Source organism: Lycium barbarum, chromosome 7, assembly GCF_019175385.1.
Source record: "Lycium barbarum isolate Lr01 chromosome 7, ASM1917538v2, whole genome shotgun sequence".
Taxonomy (NCBI): domain Eukaryota; kingdom Viridiplantae; phylum Streptophyta; class Magnoliopsida; order Solanales; family Solanaceae; genus Lycium; species Lycium barbarum.
The window spans coordinates 4,228,681-4,247,399 of NC_083343.1; the positions used below are offsets into that span (position 1 = coordinate 4,228,681).

The 18,719-nt window shown below is 36.4% G+C and overlaps 1 protein-coding gene across 1 annotated transcript; it reads right to left on the reverse strand.

The window, feature by feature from the left end:
- Window positions 1-13,471: 13,471 nt before the first annotated feature.
- On the reverse strand, window positions 13,472-18,331 carry LOC132602779 (uncharacterized). Its single transcript, XM_060315548.1, has 5 exons — window positions 17,420-18,331; window positions 14,904-14,931; window positions 13,982-14,061; window positions 13,746-13,822; window positions 13,472-13,565 (listed from the first exon to the last, which is right to left on the reverse strand). Exons 1-5 carry the CDS (start codon window positions 18,329-18,331, stop codon window positions 13,472-13,474), a joined length of 1,191 nt encoding a protein of 396 aa, XP_060171531.1.
- Window positions 18,332-18,719: the final 388 nt, after the last annotated feature.

The following is an 18,719-nucleotide window of genomic DNA, read 5'->3' on the forward strand; positions in this document are numbered from 1 at the left end:
AGCATCCCCTTTGGGAGAATGACACTTACTAAACAAAAGCTAATTTATGTCAAAATATATTCACAATAATTTAGTGGCGGAAATAGGCTCCTGCGAAAAAGGTTTAAAAGTGTGACATTTTTTTTTCTTCTTAACAAAACACTTTGTAACATCCCTTAAAGAAATACAATATCAGAGTATCAATTTATTATGATATCACCCTTGTTGAATAATAAAAATGTTAAAGAAACTTCCTAATGAAATTATATTTCCATTCAGCACCATTGCAGGTTCATATTATACACGAATTTCAAACGTGTGAATATCAAAAAGAAAACTAGTCTCCTCCTTGATACATAATTACAAGACAAAATGTAAATTTATTACATGTCATGACTTGGGTTAAAAGCACACCCTAAAATAGCAAAACAAGTCACCAAGTTCAAGTTACAAGCTTATGTTCTAGTGGTCCAACAAGCCTCCAAAATTACATACATAAGTGTGACATATGGATCATCTACAAGTCCCCAAAACAGCCAGAGTACATCAAAGCAGAAACAGATAAGGGTTGAGACATAGTTATCAAGAAGATTATTTACAGGCACATAAGCAAGCATCACTCTTCCTGGGCAGTAATACAATCATTTAAGATTATCAGAGGTGATAATTTGAGGCTGAATTCGAGCCCCTCTAATATCTAATCACAATTTCAGTTATCCCTATCTAACAGGTTTGATAAAGACATGTTTTCTTGTACACTAAGAGGACTTCCAAACACTTGAGCACATAATAACAACATGGTCACACTATTTCTGTGAAACTGTTTTCAGTCACCAAAGCTAAATACTACATATTGTTGATTAAAACAAACCCAACTCAGGCATTTGTGTTAGCACATGATTATCTTGCACAAATTGAGGGTATCTTTCTATCATTTCCATTTCCAATAGCACTGTGTTATTAATCCTTAAGTTATGGGAATCAGATCTTGTTCATAAGAGATTTAGAACATACTCTCAAAAGCCACAAACAAACCTCAAGCAAAGGAAGAGGAAGAAGGAGGACACAAACACCTATTCCTATCTTCGACATTTCGGAGAAAGAAACTAAATCTAAGGGGGTTGAAAACTCCATTAAGGTCTAGCTTGTACTCTCAGGGTAAACACACCAATTGTACATATGCAACACAGTTCACATCAAATATCCTTCATACAAATCCAACACTGTCTACACATGATTTTGACACTATAACCAACAAATTTCACATAGCAAAGATCTGATTTATTAGCAAATAAAGGGAAAAACACATCTACGCAATGATTTGACTAGCCCACCTGTTAGATGGGATCCACAATATACATATCATACATAAAATAGGACAAATGTCATACTGGATTAGGTTTAATTCAATTAAACAACCACAAACAATTGTGAGCAACAAGTGATTATACATGCTTAACTGACCATTAACCAAATTAACTGGGAACGAAACCTAAATAATTCCATACCATTTATTATATCGAATTATCAGCATGCAAATAAACACTATCCAAACTAAGCTGCACACGCTGAACTAAATAACAACAGCGACCTCTGACAATATCTAAAACTAAGCTAAAACGTGATAATGATTTATCTAACTACAATAGCTAAGCTAGACATAAAACCAAACCATAAAGAAAAAAACATATAAACATACAAAACTTGAAATAAAGGAATGGGATTTACCTTCTTCGGGTGCAGCGAAGTGGGTACAAATCTTCGATCTACCTCACAATACTTTGAAATTCGAACTTGCCTACGCTCGGGTGCAAATAAATAACCAGGGGCATAAACAGAAAATAATTTAGATTCTTTGACTCGATAGCAAACAATATTACTATTTCTAAGGGAATTAATGTCTTTGAAAAGTCATAGCCGGCTTAAAACTTATGCTTTGTAGGGATTTTATGGTTGGAAAAAAAAAAACTAGTTCTTAGGGAATTTCATGAATCACAAAAAAAAATCCTAAAAACCCCCGTTTTTTTTTCGACTGGACTGGTTTTTTAGAAACCTAAAATCGGGGTCTTATGGCCACTAAAAAAAATTTGTAATCAGTGTTCCCTCTCTCCAAATAGAATCCCCTCACTTCGATTCAACTGCCCCCTCTTTATATGTTTTTTTTAGGTTTTGTATTGAAGAAATAAAGAGAGGAATGAGGGGGACAAGGCGAAGTGGTGGAGAGGCGATGACGATGACGATGACGATGACGATGAAAGAAGGAACGGGGGATGGTGTGATGAAGTGGGGGTGGCAGTTACAACGTGGGGAGTGTCAGACGCGTGGGGGCAGGAAAGGATGAGGGTAGCAGTAGCGATGAAGGAGTGGGGGAAACGTGGGGGAGCAGAGGGAGGAAAGAGGAGAAAGGGATAGGAGAGAGAGAGAGATGATAGGGGAAGGGAAAGGATGGGGCTGCGGGCGGAGGAGACGAAGAATGAAAGGGAAACCCTTTTTAGGGTTTCCCTTATTTTGAAATTAGTGGGTCGGGTCCGGGTCAAAATTAAAATGGGTATGGGCTGGGTCAATTAAAATATAGATTGAGCATTAAACTGGACTGGTAAAAAATAAAAAATGTGGACTGGTTCTGAATTGGTCTGAAAATAGTATGATTGATTGGGCTACTACATTTAAATAAAAGACCTATTTAAATAACTTGTGTTAAAATATTATTTAATATAAAATTTGTAATTATTAGTGCTTAGATAAAAAAATGGTGTTATGATAGTCGTGCAATAATATTTCGAAATTCCACAGTAAATAAACACTACTATCTAATAATGCAAAGATAAATGCGATGCGTGTGCGTAAGCTGGCAAAAATGCCGGAATGATAGAATTGTGAATTATTATTATTATTATTATTATTATTATTATTATTATAATAGTAAAATAATAATAATAATAATAATAATAATAATAATAATAATAATAAGTGATGACGATGATAGCTAGTAACTGTAATAGAATAATGAAACGCCGGTATTGATAAGAGGCTAATAATTATAGTAAAAAATAAATATATATTTTTTTAATTTTCTAAAAATATTAGAAGCGTAAATAGGTATTTCAGAGGAGAGGCGGGACAAAATTGGGTGTCAACAACTTGTCCCTCTTTGCCCAGTAATGATGAAAAGAGTTGTTGGGCAAAGACGTTGACTCAATAGCCTATTTTGTCCCAGCTAAAGGAAACTTGAGAGGATTATGACCAAACTCCAGTATCTGAGTTGCCTACATATCTAGGGGTTGCACGAGAATTAGGTCGAGTGTAGTTCTGGGACAACTACGACACCTTATAACTAACGATTGCCGCGAATCTTTGGAAAATATTGTCCCAGTGTCGAATTATGATGACACTGGTATTGTGATAGAACTTGAAAATTGAATTGCTGGAATGCAAAAGAATACTTGTGATTAGAGACGAGTGTTCGAGGTAGATCTTTGACCCGTGTCGGGAAGTCTGATTATCCTCCCGACAAATTGCCCCAGTTCGCTGCCGAAGAAATAGTTCCACGAGTTGATGTGTGATGCCAACTTCGATATTGTCAAAATCCACCAGCTAAAAACAATTGTTAGCAATAAAGAGATATATGTGTGAATAAGGCAGGGTTGGAGAAGTTGACACTTGTAACCCTTGTTTCAAAAGTTGAATCCACAATATACTTTGGAGATGAATTAAATTTATGGCTTCCAATTGAGTCGACATTGAGATCCACTTTAACGAGAGCTAAATCCACATCCACTTTATTTTAAGGAAATATAAATCCACATCTACTTTCATTATACAAAATATAAATCGACATCCACTTCTACGGTGTAAAATAAATAAATTCACATCTGCTTCCACGGTAAAAATATAAATTCACGTCCACTTCTACTGAAATTTAAAATACCCGCATTATGAGGTGCGTGCCTGAACTGAGATATAAAATTCCCGCATTATACGGTGGATGCCTGAACTGAAATTTAAAATACCCGCATTATAAGGTAGGTGCCTGGACTGAAATTTGAAATACCTGCATTATAAGGTGGGTGCCTGAATTGAAATTTGAAATACCCGCATTATAAGGTGGGTGCCTAAACTGAAATATAGAATACCCGCATTCTGAGGTGGGTGCCTGACGAAATTTAAATTCACGTCCACTTCCACGGTACAAAAATGTAAATCCACATCCACTTCCACAGTGCAGAAAAAATAAATCCACGTCCACTTCCACAGTTCAAAAATATAAATCCACGCCCGCATTTGACGGTACAAAAAATGTAAATCCACATCCACTTCCACGTCCGTATTATTGATACGCTCAAATTACACCTATTAATGATGTAAAGCGGACGTTGTCAAATATAGTAACCCAACAAGGTTGGGGTCGAATACCACAGGGAATATGGAGAGAAAAGAGTACTAATTGTATGCAATACCAGTCTTTAATTGCTTTAGTCCTATTCCGGATAGTTTGAATTGATTGTTGAATAATGTAAATGAATACCTTGACTTAAAATGTAATTAATGTGAGAGAGAGACTAAGGTTGTGTTCCCCAATTTGATTAGATATTATGCTTCAGGGTTCAATGTAATATACTTCTAATGGTTATTATATGAATATGCACTTGATCTCTTAAGGACTTCTTAATGTTTCCCAACAGTTAAGCAGTATTTCCTCTTGTTGATTCTTCCGAATATAAAAGAGTTACAATCGAAGAGCGACCAATAATGCCAATTTAGACTTATTCTTATTCCTAAGTTAGTCTATTAAACGAGGGTTAACACCTCGAGCCATTGTTATTCACTCTTACCAATATTGACTCTCTTTTCCAAGAAAAGTCAATATAATGGCTTCGACTAATGCTTGCAATCATTACCCAACGTTACAACTCAAAGATAGAATAAATAACAACAACCATTATGCATATATCAATAATAGAAACCCATTCACATAATACCCATCATGGGATTCACAACCTTAGAATTGAAATTAGCTACTCATAATGTTTCTTACCAGAAAAAGCTTAAAGATTAACATAATACACTTATAATGCTAATACAAGATGGAATGAGAGTAAAGTTGTTGTCTTAAATGATCCAACCACTTCAAGAGTAAAGACCTAAGGATTGTGCCTCTAAAATAAAATCTGAATAATGATTTAAAACCCTACATTAAGTATTTATAGAGCCAAAAATCGTGCCAAGTTCTTGGATAAAATTGCCCTTACACCGCATCGTTACGGACCGTAACCTGTGTTACGGTCCGTTCTTCAATTCGTCATCTGTCAACTTTCACGTTACGGCCACCATGCGATGGATTGTCCCCTGTGTTACGGTCCGTCCTTCTGAAGCGTATTCGGTGACAATTACTTGGCAACTCTCCGGAAATTTAGCCGATGTTACGGTGACATGTTACGGACCGTAACACTCCACCGTAACATTGATGATTTCATTGAAGCTCTCTGGAAATTTAGCCGATGTTACGGTGACATGTTACGGACCGTAACACTACATCGTAACGCTGATGATTTCAACGAAAATTCTCTGGAAATTTGGGCCCTGTTACGGTTCAATGGTACGAACTGTAACATGAGTTACGAATCACGTTACGGTCCGTAACATGAGTTATGGACCATCGCTTATCTCCATTTTGTTCGTTTTTCAGCATTTCTTCTCATTTTCGATCCTTAGTAAATCAACCTTATAAAACACAAAATAACATAAGAAACAATGTAAAAACACTTAAAATCAAGCAACATTTCTAGTTACAAAGGCATAAAATGTGCTAAAATTTACAGCACATCAATTATACGGTACAAAAAATAAATCCACTTCCACGTCCGTATTATATGGTACAAAAAAAATAAAAAAATCCACTTCCACGTCCGTATTATACGGTACAAAAATAAATCCACTTCCACGTCCGTATTATACGGTACAAAAATAAATCTACTTCTACTTTCGAAAAATAAGTCCACATCCACTTTCCACGGTGCAAGAAAATAAATCCACCTCTACTTTCACAAACTTTAAAATAAATCCACTTCCACAATGCAAAATAACTCCAAATCCACTTTCCACTATGCAAGAAAATAAATCCACCTCCACTTTCACAAATCCAACTCCATATCCACAATATTCATATGAATCCACAACCCCTTCTACAAATTATTTTTTATAATATAAATCTACTTCCCTGTCCCCATCCACAATGTAAAAATGTAAATTCACGTCCACTTTAAAAGTAGTATTGTAGAAAGGTATCCACGTTTATATACACATCCTAGTCCATGTCCCGCTGTGACAGAAGTTAAATTCCATAATTATCCCCACAATTTAATATATGATCGCAAGATTACGATCTTGTTATCTTGTTAAAATACCACATTCTAAAAGAACTTGTTAGCGACTTGAAATAAATAAATTTGTACAAAACGATGACAAATTTGAGGAATTCTAACCAATAACAGGTGACCCATGTCAGTATCCACTTTGGAGAAGGTTAAATCCACGATTATGTGTACTTGATCCATCGGGAAATGCCACGAGCTAAAACAACTGTTAGTGATAAGAATATGTAAATAGCTGGGTTTGAAAGAATTATGCTCACAGCCCTTGGTTGAGAAAATAAATTCGTGTCCACTGTTGCGATCAAGATTTCATGATGATTGGAAACGTCCACCGTTTAGCGCAAGCTACCTTTGCATCCACCTTGAAGAGTATTCGCTTTTTTGAAGAAAGCCAACTTTGATCATGTCCATAATTAAAATTTTAAGATGAGTCGAATATGCACAACCTTCATATTAATTGAACCTGTCTCATCAAAGAAAATTGTGAGTTTAAAAGAATATTGGTTGACTTGTGAATGTCGGGGAACTTGGCCCTTGAATTGATCCTTGTTTCGGTCGCGTCCACGTTCTTCGATGCCTCATTCCATATTTTGCCTTGACGGGGAGTTTCAGTTGCAAAAATAAGAGTAACGAGATTTGGATGACTTCGAAGGGAAACATTTCTAGAAAGATATCAACAGACTTTATTTAAAATTGTTGAACATTTAAGACTACTTTTGTGCTACTTCTAAAATTTGTCCCAGTTTCCAGTTTTGGAGACACTTGGTTCTAAACGATTGAAAAGTGAGAACTTATAATGAAAGTTTTTGGAAGAGTTTTGACCGATTTCAAAAATTTGTCCCAGTTTCAAGATACTAAGACATATGAATTTAAACAGTGGGAAGACCAAAATCTTATATAAAAATCCTTATGTATCTTATAGGAACCAAAATGGTTCGACAAACCGAAGATATTGAAAATTTTAACATAGAAGGGTCGAACCCGCCTCGGGTTGCCTACGTATCCCAAAGAAATCAGGCCAGACGTAGTTCGTGAACAAAATAAGAACTTTTGAGTTTTGTTTTTTTAATAAAAAGGAGGGCCGAACCCGATGTGAATTGCCTACGTATCCAAAAGGAAGTCAGGCCATACGTAGTTCCAACCACAAAACAAGGACACCGAAATATTTTGAAAAGAGTGGTCGAACCCGATATGGGCTGCCTACGTATCCAACAGGAAGTCAGGCCATACGTAGTTCGTTGCAAAACAAATGACAAAGTCTTAATTTAGAAAGGCCGTAACAAAACATAGATGCGACATGACAAAAGAGACTAAATGTTCTAGCTGATGCCTCCGGCCTATTACAAGAAGAAATTTAACTTAAATTACTGAAACTCTCGGTGGACCGAGGCTAAGATAGAAGTCCAAATCTGCAACTCAGATCCTGGCCCAGCAGCCTACAAGGTCAGCATTTCAGCAAAGTCTTGATTACCACAACATGATTGTCTTTCATCTTCCACGAACAAGCTCTTAATGCCTTCCACAATATCATCGTAGGCAACTTCAACGGTCATATCTGAAGTTTTGAAGCTGGCAGGTTTTGAGAAAGTTTTATCAATGGTAGGAATGGGTTTTGGCAATGGAATCTCCTTTCCTTTATTCTTTCGTGCTTTCTTCATTTCTTCCTCAGTTGGTTCATATCCCAAACCAAATGTAAACTGTTGTTCAGGAAGAACGACTGGCTCAACCCGACCATTTAATATCTTCCCTATCCCAAATCCAGGTTGATACCCATTTTTCAGCATTTATTTTGCAACCATAATTGCGGCGCATGACCTTTTTTATTCTTGAGTTTGACACACTTCACCCACTTTAGTAACATTCACAACCTCCCAGGCATGGTAAGTTGCTCCATCGAACCCTCCTGTTGCCTCGATGAATGGGATGGATTGCTCTCGATAGACATACATGTCCCCTTCTCCATGTATACATATTTGTTGTTGATCCCACTCGAATTTGACAGTTTGGTGCAAAGTAGATGGTACAGCTCCAGCCAGATGGATCCACGGTCTTCCTAACAGCATATTGTATGTCGTGGAAATATCGAGTACTTGAAAATCCATAATGAACTCAACAGGCCCGATTAACACTTTCAACTCTATTTCTCCAATAGGACGCCTTAGAGCCCCATCAAATGCTCGAATATTCACGTCACTTGTCTTGAGCTCGCCAACATTGTATCCGATCTTCTTCAGACTTGTTAGTGGATAAATGTTAAGTCCAGTACCCCCATCAATCAACACTTTAGACACAAACATGTTACGACACTTGACAGTTATATGAAGCGCTTTGTTATGATTGCATCCTTCTGGCGGCAGTTCTTCATTATCGAAGCTGATTCGATGACTGTCCAGCACGCACTCAATTATCCCAGCTAATGTCTCACTAGTTGTTTCACTTGGAACATATGCTTAACTCAAAATCTTCAAAAGTGCATTTCTGTGCACATCCGAACTCAAAAGCAAAGAGAGAATAGGAATCTGGGCGTTGGTCTTCCACAGGATATAATAAGCCTGAAGTTTGCAGTTTTTCAAAAACAACGCTCAATGACTCCCCCAATGGTGTAAAATGGCGAAACGGTTTATTTGGGCGAGGTGCGGATGCATTGTTTGGATGATGAGATTGTGATGGTGGAGCTGGGTGTGTTGGTGGTCGTGGATCTCCATATGCTGGTTGTGTGTTGTAAACGGGGTAGGAAATTTGTGGTGATTGAGGTTGAAAAGATGACAAAGGTTGGTTGTATGGATGTGGAGAATATTGGAAATATTGTGAGTGGTGAGCGTTAGACTTGTATCGCGGGGGTTGTTGATGGTGGTATGAGGTGTTTCCCAAAGCCATTACCGATGTTGCTTCCTTTTCCTTTTTCTTTCCATTTCCGAGAGCACCAGTTTGTATAGCCCTACTAGTAGACTATAAAGCCGCTAGACTTGTTATTCTCCTGTCTTAATGCCATCTTCGATCATGTCCCCAGCTTTGATCACCTCTGCAAAAGCTTTCCCGCCCATTGTCACCAAACTTTCATAGTATTCCGGTTCTAGTGCTTGAATGAAGAAAGTAACCATTTCTGTCTCCTCCATGGGCGGGTGTACCCTAGATGCTTCTTCCCTCCACCGTATAGCATATTCTCTGAATGATTCGATTGACTTCTTCTTTAACTTTGTAATCGAGATTCTGTCAGGAGCGATCTCAACACGAAACTTATAATGATCCATAAACGCATTTGCCAAGTCATCCCAGGTACGCCATTTGGTTGTATCTTGCTTAGAATACCACTCCAAGGCTTCCCACTCAAACTCTGATTAAATAGTTTGACTCTTATCCCTTCATTTTTCCCCACGCCAATTAACTTTTCACAATAGACCTTGAAATAGAAGAAAGGGCTTCCCGACCCATCAAACTTCTCAAATTTTGGAATCTTGTAACCTGGTGGCAATTCTACTTCCGGAAATGCACATAATTCCTCATACCTCACGCTTTGGTTACTACCAAGTCCACGCAAACTTCTCATGGATTCTTCCAAACTTTTGAGCTTTCTGTTTATCATTTCATCATTACTTGACCGTGCCTTATTTTCGACTTCGACATAATGATCAACATCTGTGCGACATTGTCCTTGGATTTGTGTCATGGGTGGAGCTGCGGTATAAGCATATATTGGTGGAACTTGATGCGTATTGGTAACATCATGTGTTGGCAGTATAAACTAGGCTTTTGAAGAGGTAGTTGTAAACAAAAAGGGAGCATTTTGAGTGAGGGGTTCGGAACGAATTGGCTGAGAAGTGGTGATATAATTTGCTTGGTTAGGTTCGTCCAAATTTGGGAATGGAGGTGGCATAGGCAAAGTATGACGAACCCCATGAGATGGAGTCATATATGGTGGCGTTTGAGAAAATGACCGGTTGTGAAGTACCATGTAACTTAATTCAGCAACTCGTCGCTCCAGACGAGAAATGATCTCCAAATGTGTCTCTGGTTCATTATAAGATGTGGGATCACCCGTGATCGGTAGACTAAGAGATGGCTCAGATGATGGTTGCATTGATAAAACTTTGCTCCATTTTAGAACGAGTCTTTTTAGTTAACCAAGTGATTAGTGATGGGTTGGAATCTGATTTCTTGGCTCTAGACCGTGTGAAATATGAATGCTCCGCCAGTTCCCCTTTAGCACAAGTCAACCTTCTTCGTTTTTGAAAATAAGTTTAAAAGAAAAAAAAAGATAAAGCAATAAAAGAAAAAGAAAATGAGTCAGTATAGTGTAAGGACATATTATTGTACATAAACACATTATTGCACATAATACATCGCGTTCTTTAATACAAGGGGCCTTTTTATGCCAGAGGTAAGCCTAATGAATATTTGAAGGACAAACATGTCTTTTATGTATCATTCCATAACTCCTCCTAAAACTAATTTACAAGAATAATAAAAATTATTACATGCCAATCAATAATACATCTCAAAGTTAATCTAAGATATCTAATACTTCAACTCTAATAATTTCCTTTGGTCGTCTTCAACCTCCGGCACTAATTTTGGATGCTCCACGACAACCTGCAACAAAAGGTTAGTTTTCCTTGAAATATTTATCTATAGAGTACTAGGTCTAAATATTCCACATATTTGTCCTTCAAATAGTGCACATAAATAATGAATAGTGTCACTTAGAGTCATAGACTCATTTGGACATTTGGTAGGGTTGACTAATGGATTTAATACACCAAGGGTATTAAGCCTCCTAGATTTAAAATGATGCATGTCCTTACAAGGTTTTGGTTTTCGCTCTACCTAGGTGGACTAAGAATGGTTTTCCTATGACACAAGGCTCCCCCAAGCGGACAACTTGGGAGTGGAAAGTCCGTGGCCGTCGACTGCACCGCCGATCGACTAAATCCACAAGATCGATCCAACTAAAGGGGTAATTTATTAGTGCACGGCCGCGAACCGCGAAACCACTTTAAGTGTGTGAATTTGTGTGAATTTTTCAGGAGTGGAAGAAATATGAGCGGAATGCCAATTTAAGGAAAGCAATAACATACATATTACATAGAAAATCTACATAAGGGATAAAATACAACACCCAAAGCATATAAGGAAAAAGCAATTAATGAAGGCAAAAAATAAAAACAAACAAAATATCTAACAAATTAAATATTAACCTAAGTCTATTATGGTTAGAGACTAAAGGTCCCCAGCGGAGTCGCCAAGCTGTTATACCCCATTTTAACCGGGTCAAAGCGGAGTACAACATTTTGGTGATTCCTATTTTATTTTGTTTTAAGGAATCGCCACCTAATTAATTTAACGATGAATTAGGACACCTAAATGTTAACTAAGGTAAAGTTAAAACTAAACCTCTGTTAATAGTCTGCTTAACCAATGCGATTCTAGGTAAGGGCTCTATATTATCCTAAAGAGAAGGGGTTAGGCATCCTTTAGAATCCGTTAACTTACGGTTATCCGACCAAACTTAGGTTAATTAATTAGGATTAATTATAATGCTTGAATCTCCAGAAAAATAGGTTGTAAATATTATTGAGGTTTCAAAAGGAAAACGTAATGATGCTATTTGAACTGACTTGAACAAATGCATAGTAGTCCACATGAAAATAAAAACTTATAAATGTTGTTAAGCTTGAAATAATAATTTTATGGTAAAAATGGGACTGGCAAAATATAATGATTTGTATATAGATAGAAGCTTTAAGAGAAAACTTAGACAATATGACATTATATCCGTATAATAGTGTAAGAAATCTAGACTTGTTTTTAAAGATAGAATGCAAAGGTGATGAATTTCTTCCCCTTTTTTATTTAATTATGCTAGACTGAAAATAGACGTGATTGATTCAAAATTGAAGAGTTATTTATAAAAAATAATATTTGAGTTTATATTTGCATATTAATGGCGTTTTGAAATGTTTAGATAATAAAATATGATTCTCTTCATTTAAAATGTATATAATCATTCTATTTTGCAAATCAATTATTCCAAATAATAAATACTACAAATAATTTTAACATAAAAGGGAATGAAACTTATAGAACTAATATTGATATCTCTCTTAAATTTACTACCCATTATACTAGAGATAAACCTACTAATTCGTTAAGATTCATCTAGGTTAAGAAAATAAAAACAGAATAAAAGTTAATCACATAATACTAGTTAAATGCAACAACATAAAACAGAGGTGTAGAAAATGTAATGAGATGGGCCTAGCCCATTTGGGCTGCTGCTGTCTGCTGCCACTGCTATGGGCCTCAGCCCGGAATTCCTTTTTTTTTTTGCTGCGGGTGGGCTGACTCGAGAGGATTTTGTTGGGTTTTAGCCCAACATCGAATGTGGAAAGGGACGAGTCTCTCGGACTCGCATGTAGTAGTCATGCATAAAATGAGAAGGAAAAGGATTAGTATGTAATAAAATGCTACGACCTAAATAAAGAAAATTAAGCATACATATTGAATAGTATATAACACAATAGTAGGGCACTTAGAGAAAACTGTTCATCCCAAGTAAGATAATGATAAGAAAACAAACTGAAACCTATGTGGTCATTGGATAAATGTAGTCCAAATATGGTCATACTCAATATTTTGAACAGAGGCTTAGTGAATAAAGAAAGGAATTCCCCAAAATTATCAACACTTAATAGTAGAATTAACTGTCTAGGATGATACGATCAATATACGATAGATATACCGTCATATACCTGTTAAGATAAATATACAGAGTTGCATAGATTCTGTGTATATGAGTATATACACAAAATTCTCAATGTCAATATTAATTGATCATAACTGAAATGCTCAGATGGGTCATATTAGATAACTTTCAACATATACTTTTGATATAAACTCGTTCAACCAAGTAATTAATGCACAGGTTAAGTCGATAAGCTAGCCTATGTTTATGAGCTTAAACGGACTTCATTACCATATTTTCACGGACAGAATTGTCAAGAGAAAAAAAGGAAAGGAAGTCCAACTGGTCATTAGGGAACAAAAAGAAGAAGAAAATATGTGCAGGGAAACATACATTCTAAGAGAAACACTTGGTCAAGACAGATGACACATTAGGAAGCTCATGGAAGCAAATCAAGAGACAGACACAAACGATGCACACCATATTCAGAACCTATAAGCCAACAGGAAGCAGTTATACATATGAGATTCCTCCTACAGGATTAACAGACATTCATAACTCCAGCAAATAACCAGTTGGGTCTTCTTATAGGTAGGAGTCAAACAAAACCCCATATCTTTTCTACAAATGATTATGCCTATCACAATAACAAACTAAGTGTTCTTTCAACAGGCTTTAGCCCCTGGAGAAACAGCAGCTGTTACACTCAAAACCATAACAACGAATCAACCAATAATGCAGCCATGAATAACAAAATTGCAGTCAAGAACAAAACCCTTTGAACCAACAACTGGTTTATAGCAGGAAACCAGTTCTAAACACAGTATCAGGTGATACGACTCGATAACAGTATGCTTTTAAGGAGTGATAATATTTGACTTCAGAGTTAACCAAAACATTATTTTTCAAAGTGTCACAATCAATAAGCCAAGCAAAACAGCCAGAGTACATCAAAGCAGAAACAAATAAGAGTTGAGACATAGTTATCAAGAAGATTATTTCCAGGCACATAAGCAAGCATCACTCTTCCTGGGCAGTAATACAATCATTTAAGATTATCAGAGGTGATAATTTGAGGCTGAATTCGAGCCCCTCTAATATCTGATCACAATTTCAGCTATCCATATCTAACAGGTTTGATAAAGACATGTTTTCTTGTACACTAAGAGGACTTCCAAACACTTGAGCACATAATAACAACATGGTCACACTATTTCTGTGAAACTGTTTCTAGTCACCAAAGCTAAATACTACATATTGTTGATTAAAACAAACCCAGCTCAGGTATTTGTGTTAGCACATGATTATCTTGCATAAATTGAGGGTATCTTTCTATCATTTCCCTTTCCAATAGCACTGTGTTATTAATCCCTATGTTATGGGAATCAGATCTTGTTCATAGGAGATTTAGAACATACTCTCAAAAGCCACAAACAAACCTCAAGCAAAGGAAGAGGAAGAAGAAGGACACAAACACCTATTCCTCCTATCTTCGACATTTCGGAGAAAGAAACTAAATCTAAGGGGGTTGAAAACTCCATTAAGGTCTAGCTTGTACTCTCAGGGTAAACACACCAATTGTATATATGCAACACAATTCACATCAAATATCCTTCATACAAATCCAACACTGTCTACACATGATTTTGACACTATAACCAACAAATTTCACATAGCAAAGATCTGATTTATTAGCAAATAAAGGGGAAAACACATCTACGCAATGATTTGACTAGCCCACCTGTTAGATGGGATCCACAATATACATACCATACATAAAATAGGACAAATGTCATTCTGGATTAGGTTTAATTCAATTAAACAACCACAAACAATTGTGAGCAACAAGTGATTATACATGCTTAACTGACCATTAACCAAATTAACTGGGAACGAAACCTAAATAATTCCATACCATTTATTAGATCAAATTATCAGCATGCAAATAAACACTATCCGAACTAAGCTGCACACGCTGAACTAAATAACAACAGCGACCTCTGACAATATCTAAAACTAAGCTAAAACGTGATAATGATTTATCTAACTACAATAGCTAAGCTAGACATCAAACCAAACCATAAAGAAAAAAAACATATAAACATACAAAACTTGAAAGAAAGGAATGGGATTTACCTTCTTCGGGTGCAGCAAAGTGGGTACGAATCTTCGATCTACCTCGCAATACTTTGAAATTCGAACTTGCCTACGCTCGGGTGCAAATAAATAACCAGGGGCATAAACAAAAAATAATTTAGATTCTTTGACTCGATAGCAAACAATATTACTATTTTTAAGGGAATTAATGTCTTTGAAAAGTCATAGCCGGCTTAAAAATTAAGCTTTGTAGGGATTTTGCGGCTGAAAAAAAAACCCCAGTTCTTAGGGAATCCTGCTTCCCGCCCGAAAGAACCGCTCACTAGCTAGCCGGACTAGTGGGGGGCCTATCTGGAGACATACTGAAAACCATGCCTTTCGAACCGAACGCTTTCATGAATCACAAAAAAAATCCTAAAAAACCCCCGTTTTATTTTTTCGACTGGACTGGTTTTTTCATAAACCTAAATTCCGGGTCTTATGGCCACTAAAAAAATTTTGTAATCAATGTTCCCTCTTTCCAAAAAGAATCCCCTCACTTCGATTCAACTACCCCCTCTTTATATGTTTTTTTTAGGTTTTGTATTAAAGAAATAAAGAGAGGAATGGGGGGGGGGGGGGGGGACAAGGTGAAGTGGTGGAGAGGAGATGATGATGACGATGAAAGAAGGAGCAGGGGATGGTGTGACGAAGTGGGGGTGGCAGTTACAACGTGAGGAGTGTCAGACGCGTGGGGAGCAGGAAAGGATGGGGGTAGCAGTGGCGATGAAGGAGTGGGGGTAACGTGGGGGAGCAGAGGGAGGAAGGAGGAGAAAGGGATAGGAGAGAGAGAGAGAGACGATGGGGGGAGGGAAAGAATGGGGCTGCGGGCGGAGGAGACGAAGAATGAAAGGGAAACCCTTTTTAGGGTTTCCCTTATTTTGAAATGAGTGGGTCGGGTCCGGGTCAAAATTAAAACAGGTATGGGCTGGGTCAATTAAAATATAGATTGGGCATTAAAATGGATTAGTAAAAAATAAAAAATGTGGACTGGTTCTGAATTGGTCCAAAAATAGTATGATTGATTGGGCTACTACATTATATAAAAGACCTATTTAAATATCTTGTGTTAAAATATTATTTAATATAAAATATGTAATTATTAGTGCTCAGATAAAAAAAGGCGTATAATAGCCGTGCAATAATATTTCAAAAATCCACAGTAAATAAACACTACTATCTAATTATGCAAAGATAAATGCGATGCGTGTGCGTAAGCTGACAAAAATGCCGGAATGATAGAATTGTGAATTATAATAATAATAATAATAATAATAATAATAATAATAATAATAGTAAATAATAATAATAATAATAATAATAATAATAATAATAATAATAATAATAATAATAATAAGTGATGACGATGAGAGCTAGTAACTGTAATAGAATAATAAAATGCTGGTATTTATAAGAGGTTAATAATTATAGTAAAAAATAAATATATTTTTTTTTTATTTTTCTAAAAATATTAGAAGCGTAAATAGGTATTTCGGAGGAGAGGCGGGACAAAATTGGGTGTCAACAATGACCTAAATGCATATTCAAATACGATCTTCACTAAAGCGCCCAAAAAGTCTACTCCAAATGGCCATCATCAAATCTTTTCCCGTACATTACCTACAATTGAAAACAACTAGCGCTAAGCATAAAGCTTAGTGGCGTATAAACTTTGGGCTTGGATCCATTAGATTCTCCAATTCCGTTTGTTCATAGGAGCTCAATGAGATAAAAATAAATCAAGTAACCAAGTATATCAAATTTCAAACCTTGAAGAGTTTCAAAATATCGATATCAATATTCGAAGGCTCAATTGTCAAAAAAGCTTATAATTCAATTCAAAAGAGTTTGTCAAATAACCAATTTCGCCCAATATGTATGTCATGCCATCACACCAAGCATAATCAATATCAAGATGGACCGAAGCCCCAAATCAAGTAGGGTCATCACCCAATAATCAAGAGAATCAAGAGTCATGTTGAAAATGGCTTTCCACTCATACTCGAAAATTGAAAAAAGTCCATCATCCAGACGAAATGTAAATCCAAAGTCAAGATAGGAAAGATCCAAATCAAGAGGCATCCCGATATCGGTGAAAAAGTCACCGCAACCAGAAGGACAAAGTCCCAACAAAAATTCCAAAGGATCAAGCAATTCGTACAAGTGGGCGTTTTAGTGAATATTTTGCAATACTTGAGATAATAACCATACAATCATATAATATTGAAGTGTGTTGGTAAAATGTACTTACTTTCATTGTGAAGCCTCTACTTATCTTTTCAAGTAGAATCTTTTTAGCCCAACATGTCAGGTCATGGGACGATCCTGTTGCATCCAATTTTCTCTGGTAAAACCAATTTTGCAACTTGTTCTGGATGTAATCAATACATGCCATTATTGGAAACTCCCTTGCTTTCCTCAATACAAAATTCATTGTCTCGACATTGTTTGTTGTGAGCATGTTGTAACGCCTGTTGGTGTGGAATGAACGTGCCCATCTTTTCGGTGGTTCTTCTTCTATGTATTCTGCAGCTTTTGGGTCGATTTGTTGTATCTGTGACATATAGGTACGAAACTCTGCCTGTTTGTAAGTAGTTGTTGCATTGTAGAACAATGATAGGATCGCTTCGGATGGGAAATATTTCTGCAAGTTCTTCTCCATGTGGTAGATGCATATTCCATGCTGGGTATCTGGATACAGTTCTTTGATTGCAGTTGTAATTGACGAGTGGCGATCGAAAATAATTGATAGGTCTTTGCGCGTACCAAACACCTTTTTCACGTGTCTGAAGAACCACCTGTAGGATTCATTATTCTCAGAGTCAACAATACCAAATGCGAGAGGAAATATACTGTTGTTTCCATCTTTTTCTACTGCTATCATGAGCACACCGCGGCATTTTGATTTCAAGAAGGTTGCATCCATCATCATTACTGGTCTGCAGTGTTTCCAACCCTCAATTGATGCTCCATACGTGAAAAAAACATATTTGAACTTATTGTCAGCAGTCCATTTGATGTTAGCAACTGTTCCAGGATTTCTTAATTTCATCATGTGAAGATATTGCGGTAGAAGTGTGTAGTTATTTTCTGGGATTCCTCTTATGACATTACAAGCGTGTTGGAGGGAACGCCATGCTTTGTGGTAACTGTCACACCCCATTTTTACCCGCGGAGGTTAAAATTAGAAGTACGACATATTGGTGATTCCTATTTTTTGTTATTTTGTTTTAAGGAGTCGCCACCTAATTATTTACGGTGAATTAGGACACCTAAAGTTAATTAAAGTTATGTTTAAAGTCAAACTCTGTTTAAGGTCTGCAAAACTTAAGATTCTAGGTAAGGGTTCAATTAGTCTAAAGGGAAGGTATTAGGCATCCTTTAAGACCCATTAACAATGGTTAACCGACCGGACTTAAAATTAATTAAGCTAAGTGTGAATATAGGATTATAGAAAAAGGAAGATAGTTTTGTAAATATGACTAAAGTTATAGATAAATATGTAAGAATGCTATTTAAAATAGAACTTATAATAATAATTTATATAAAAG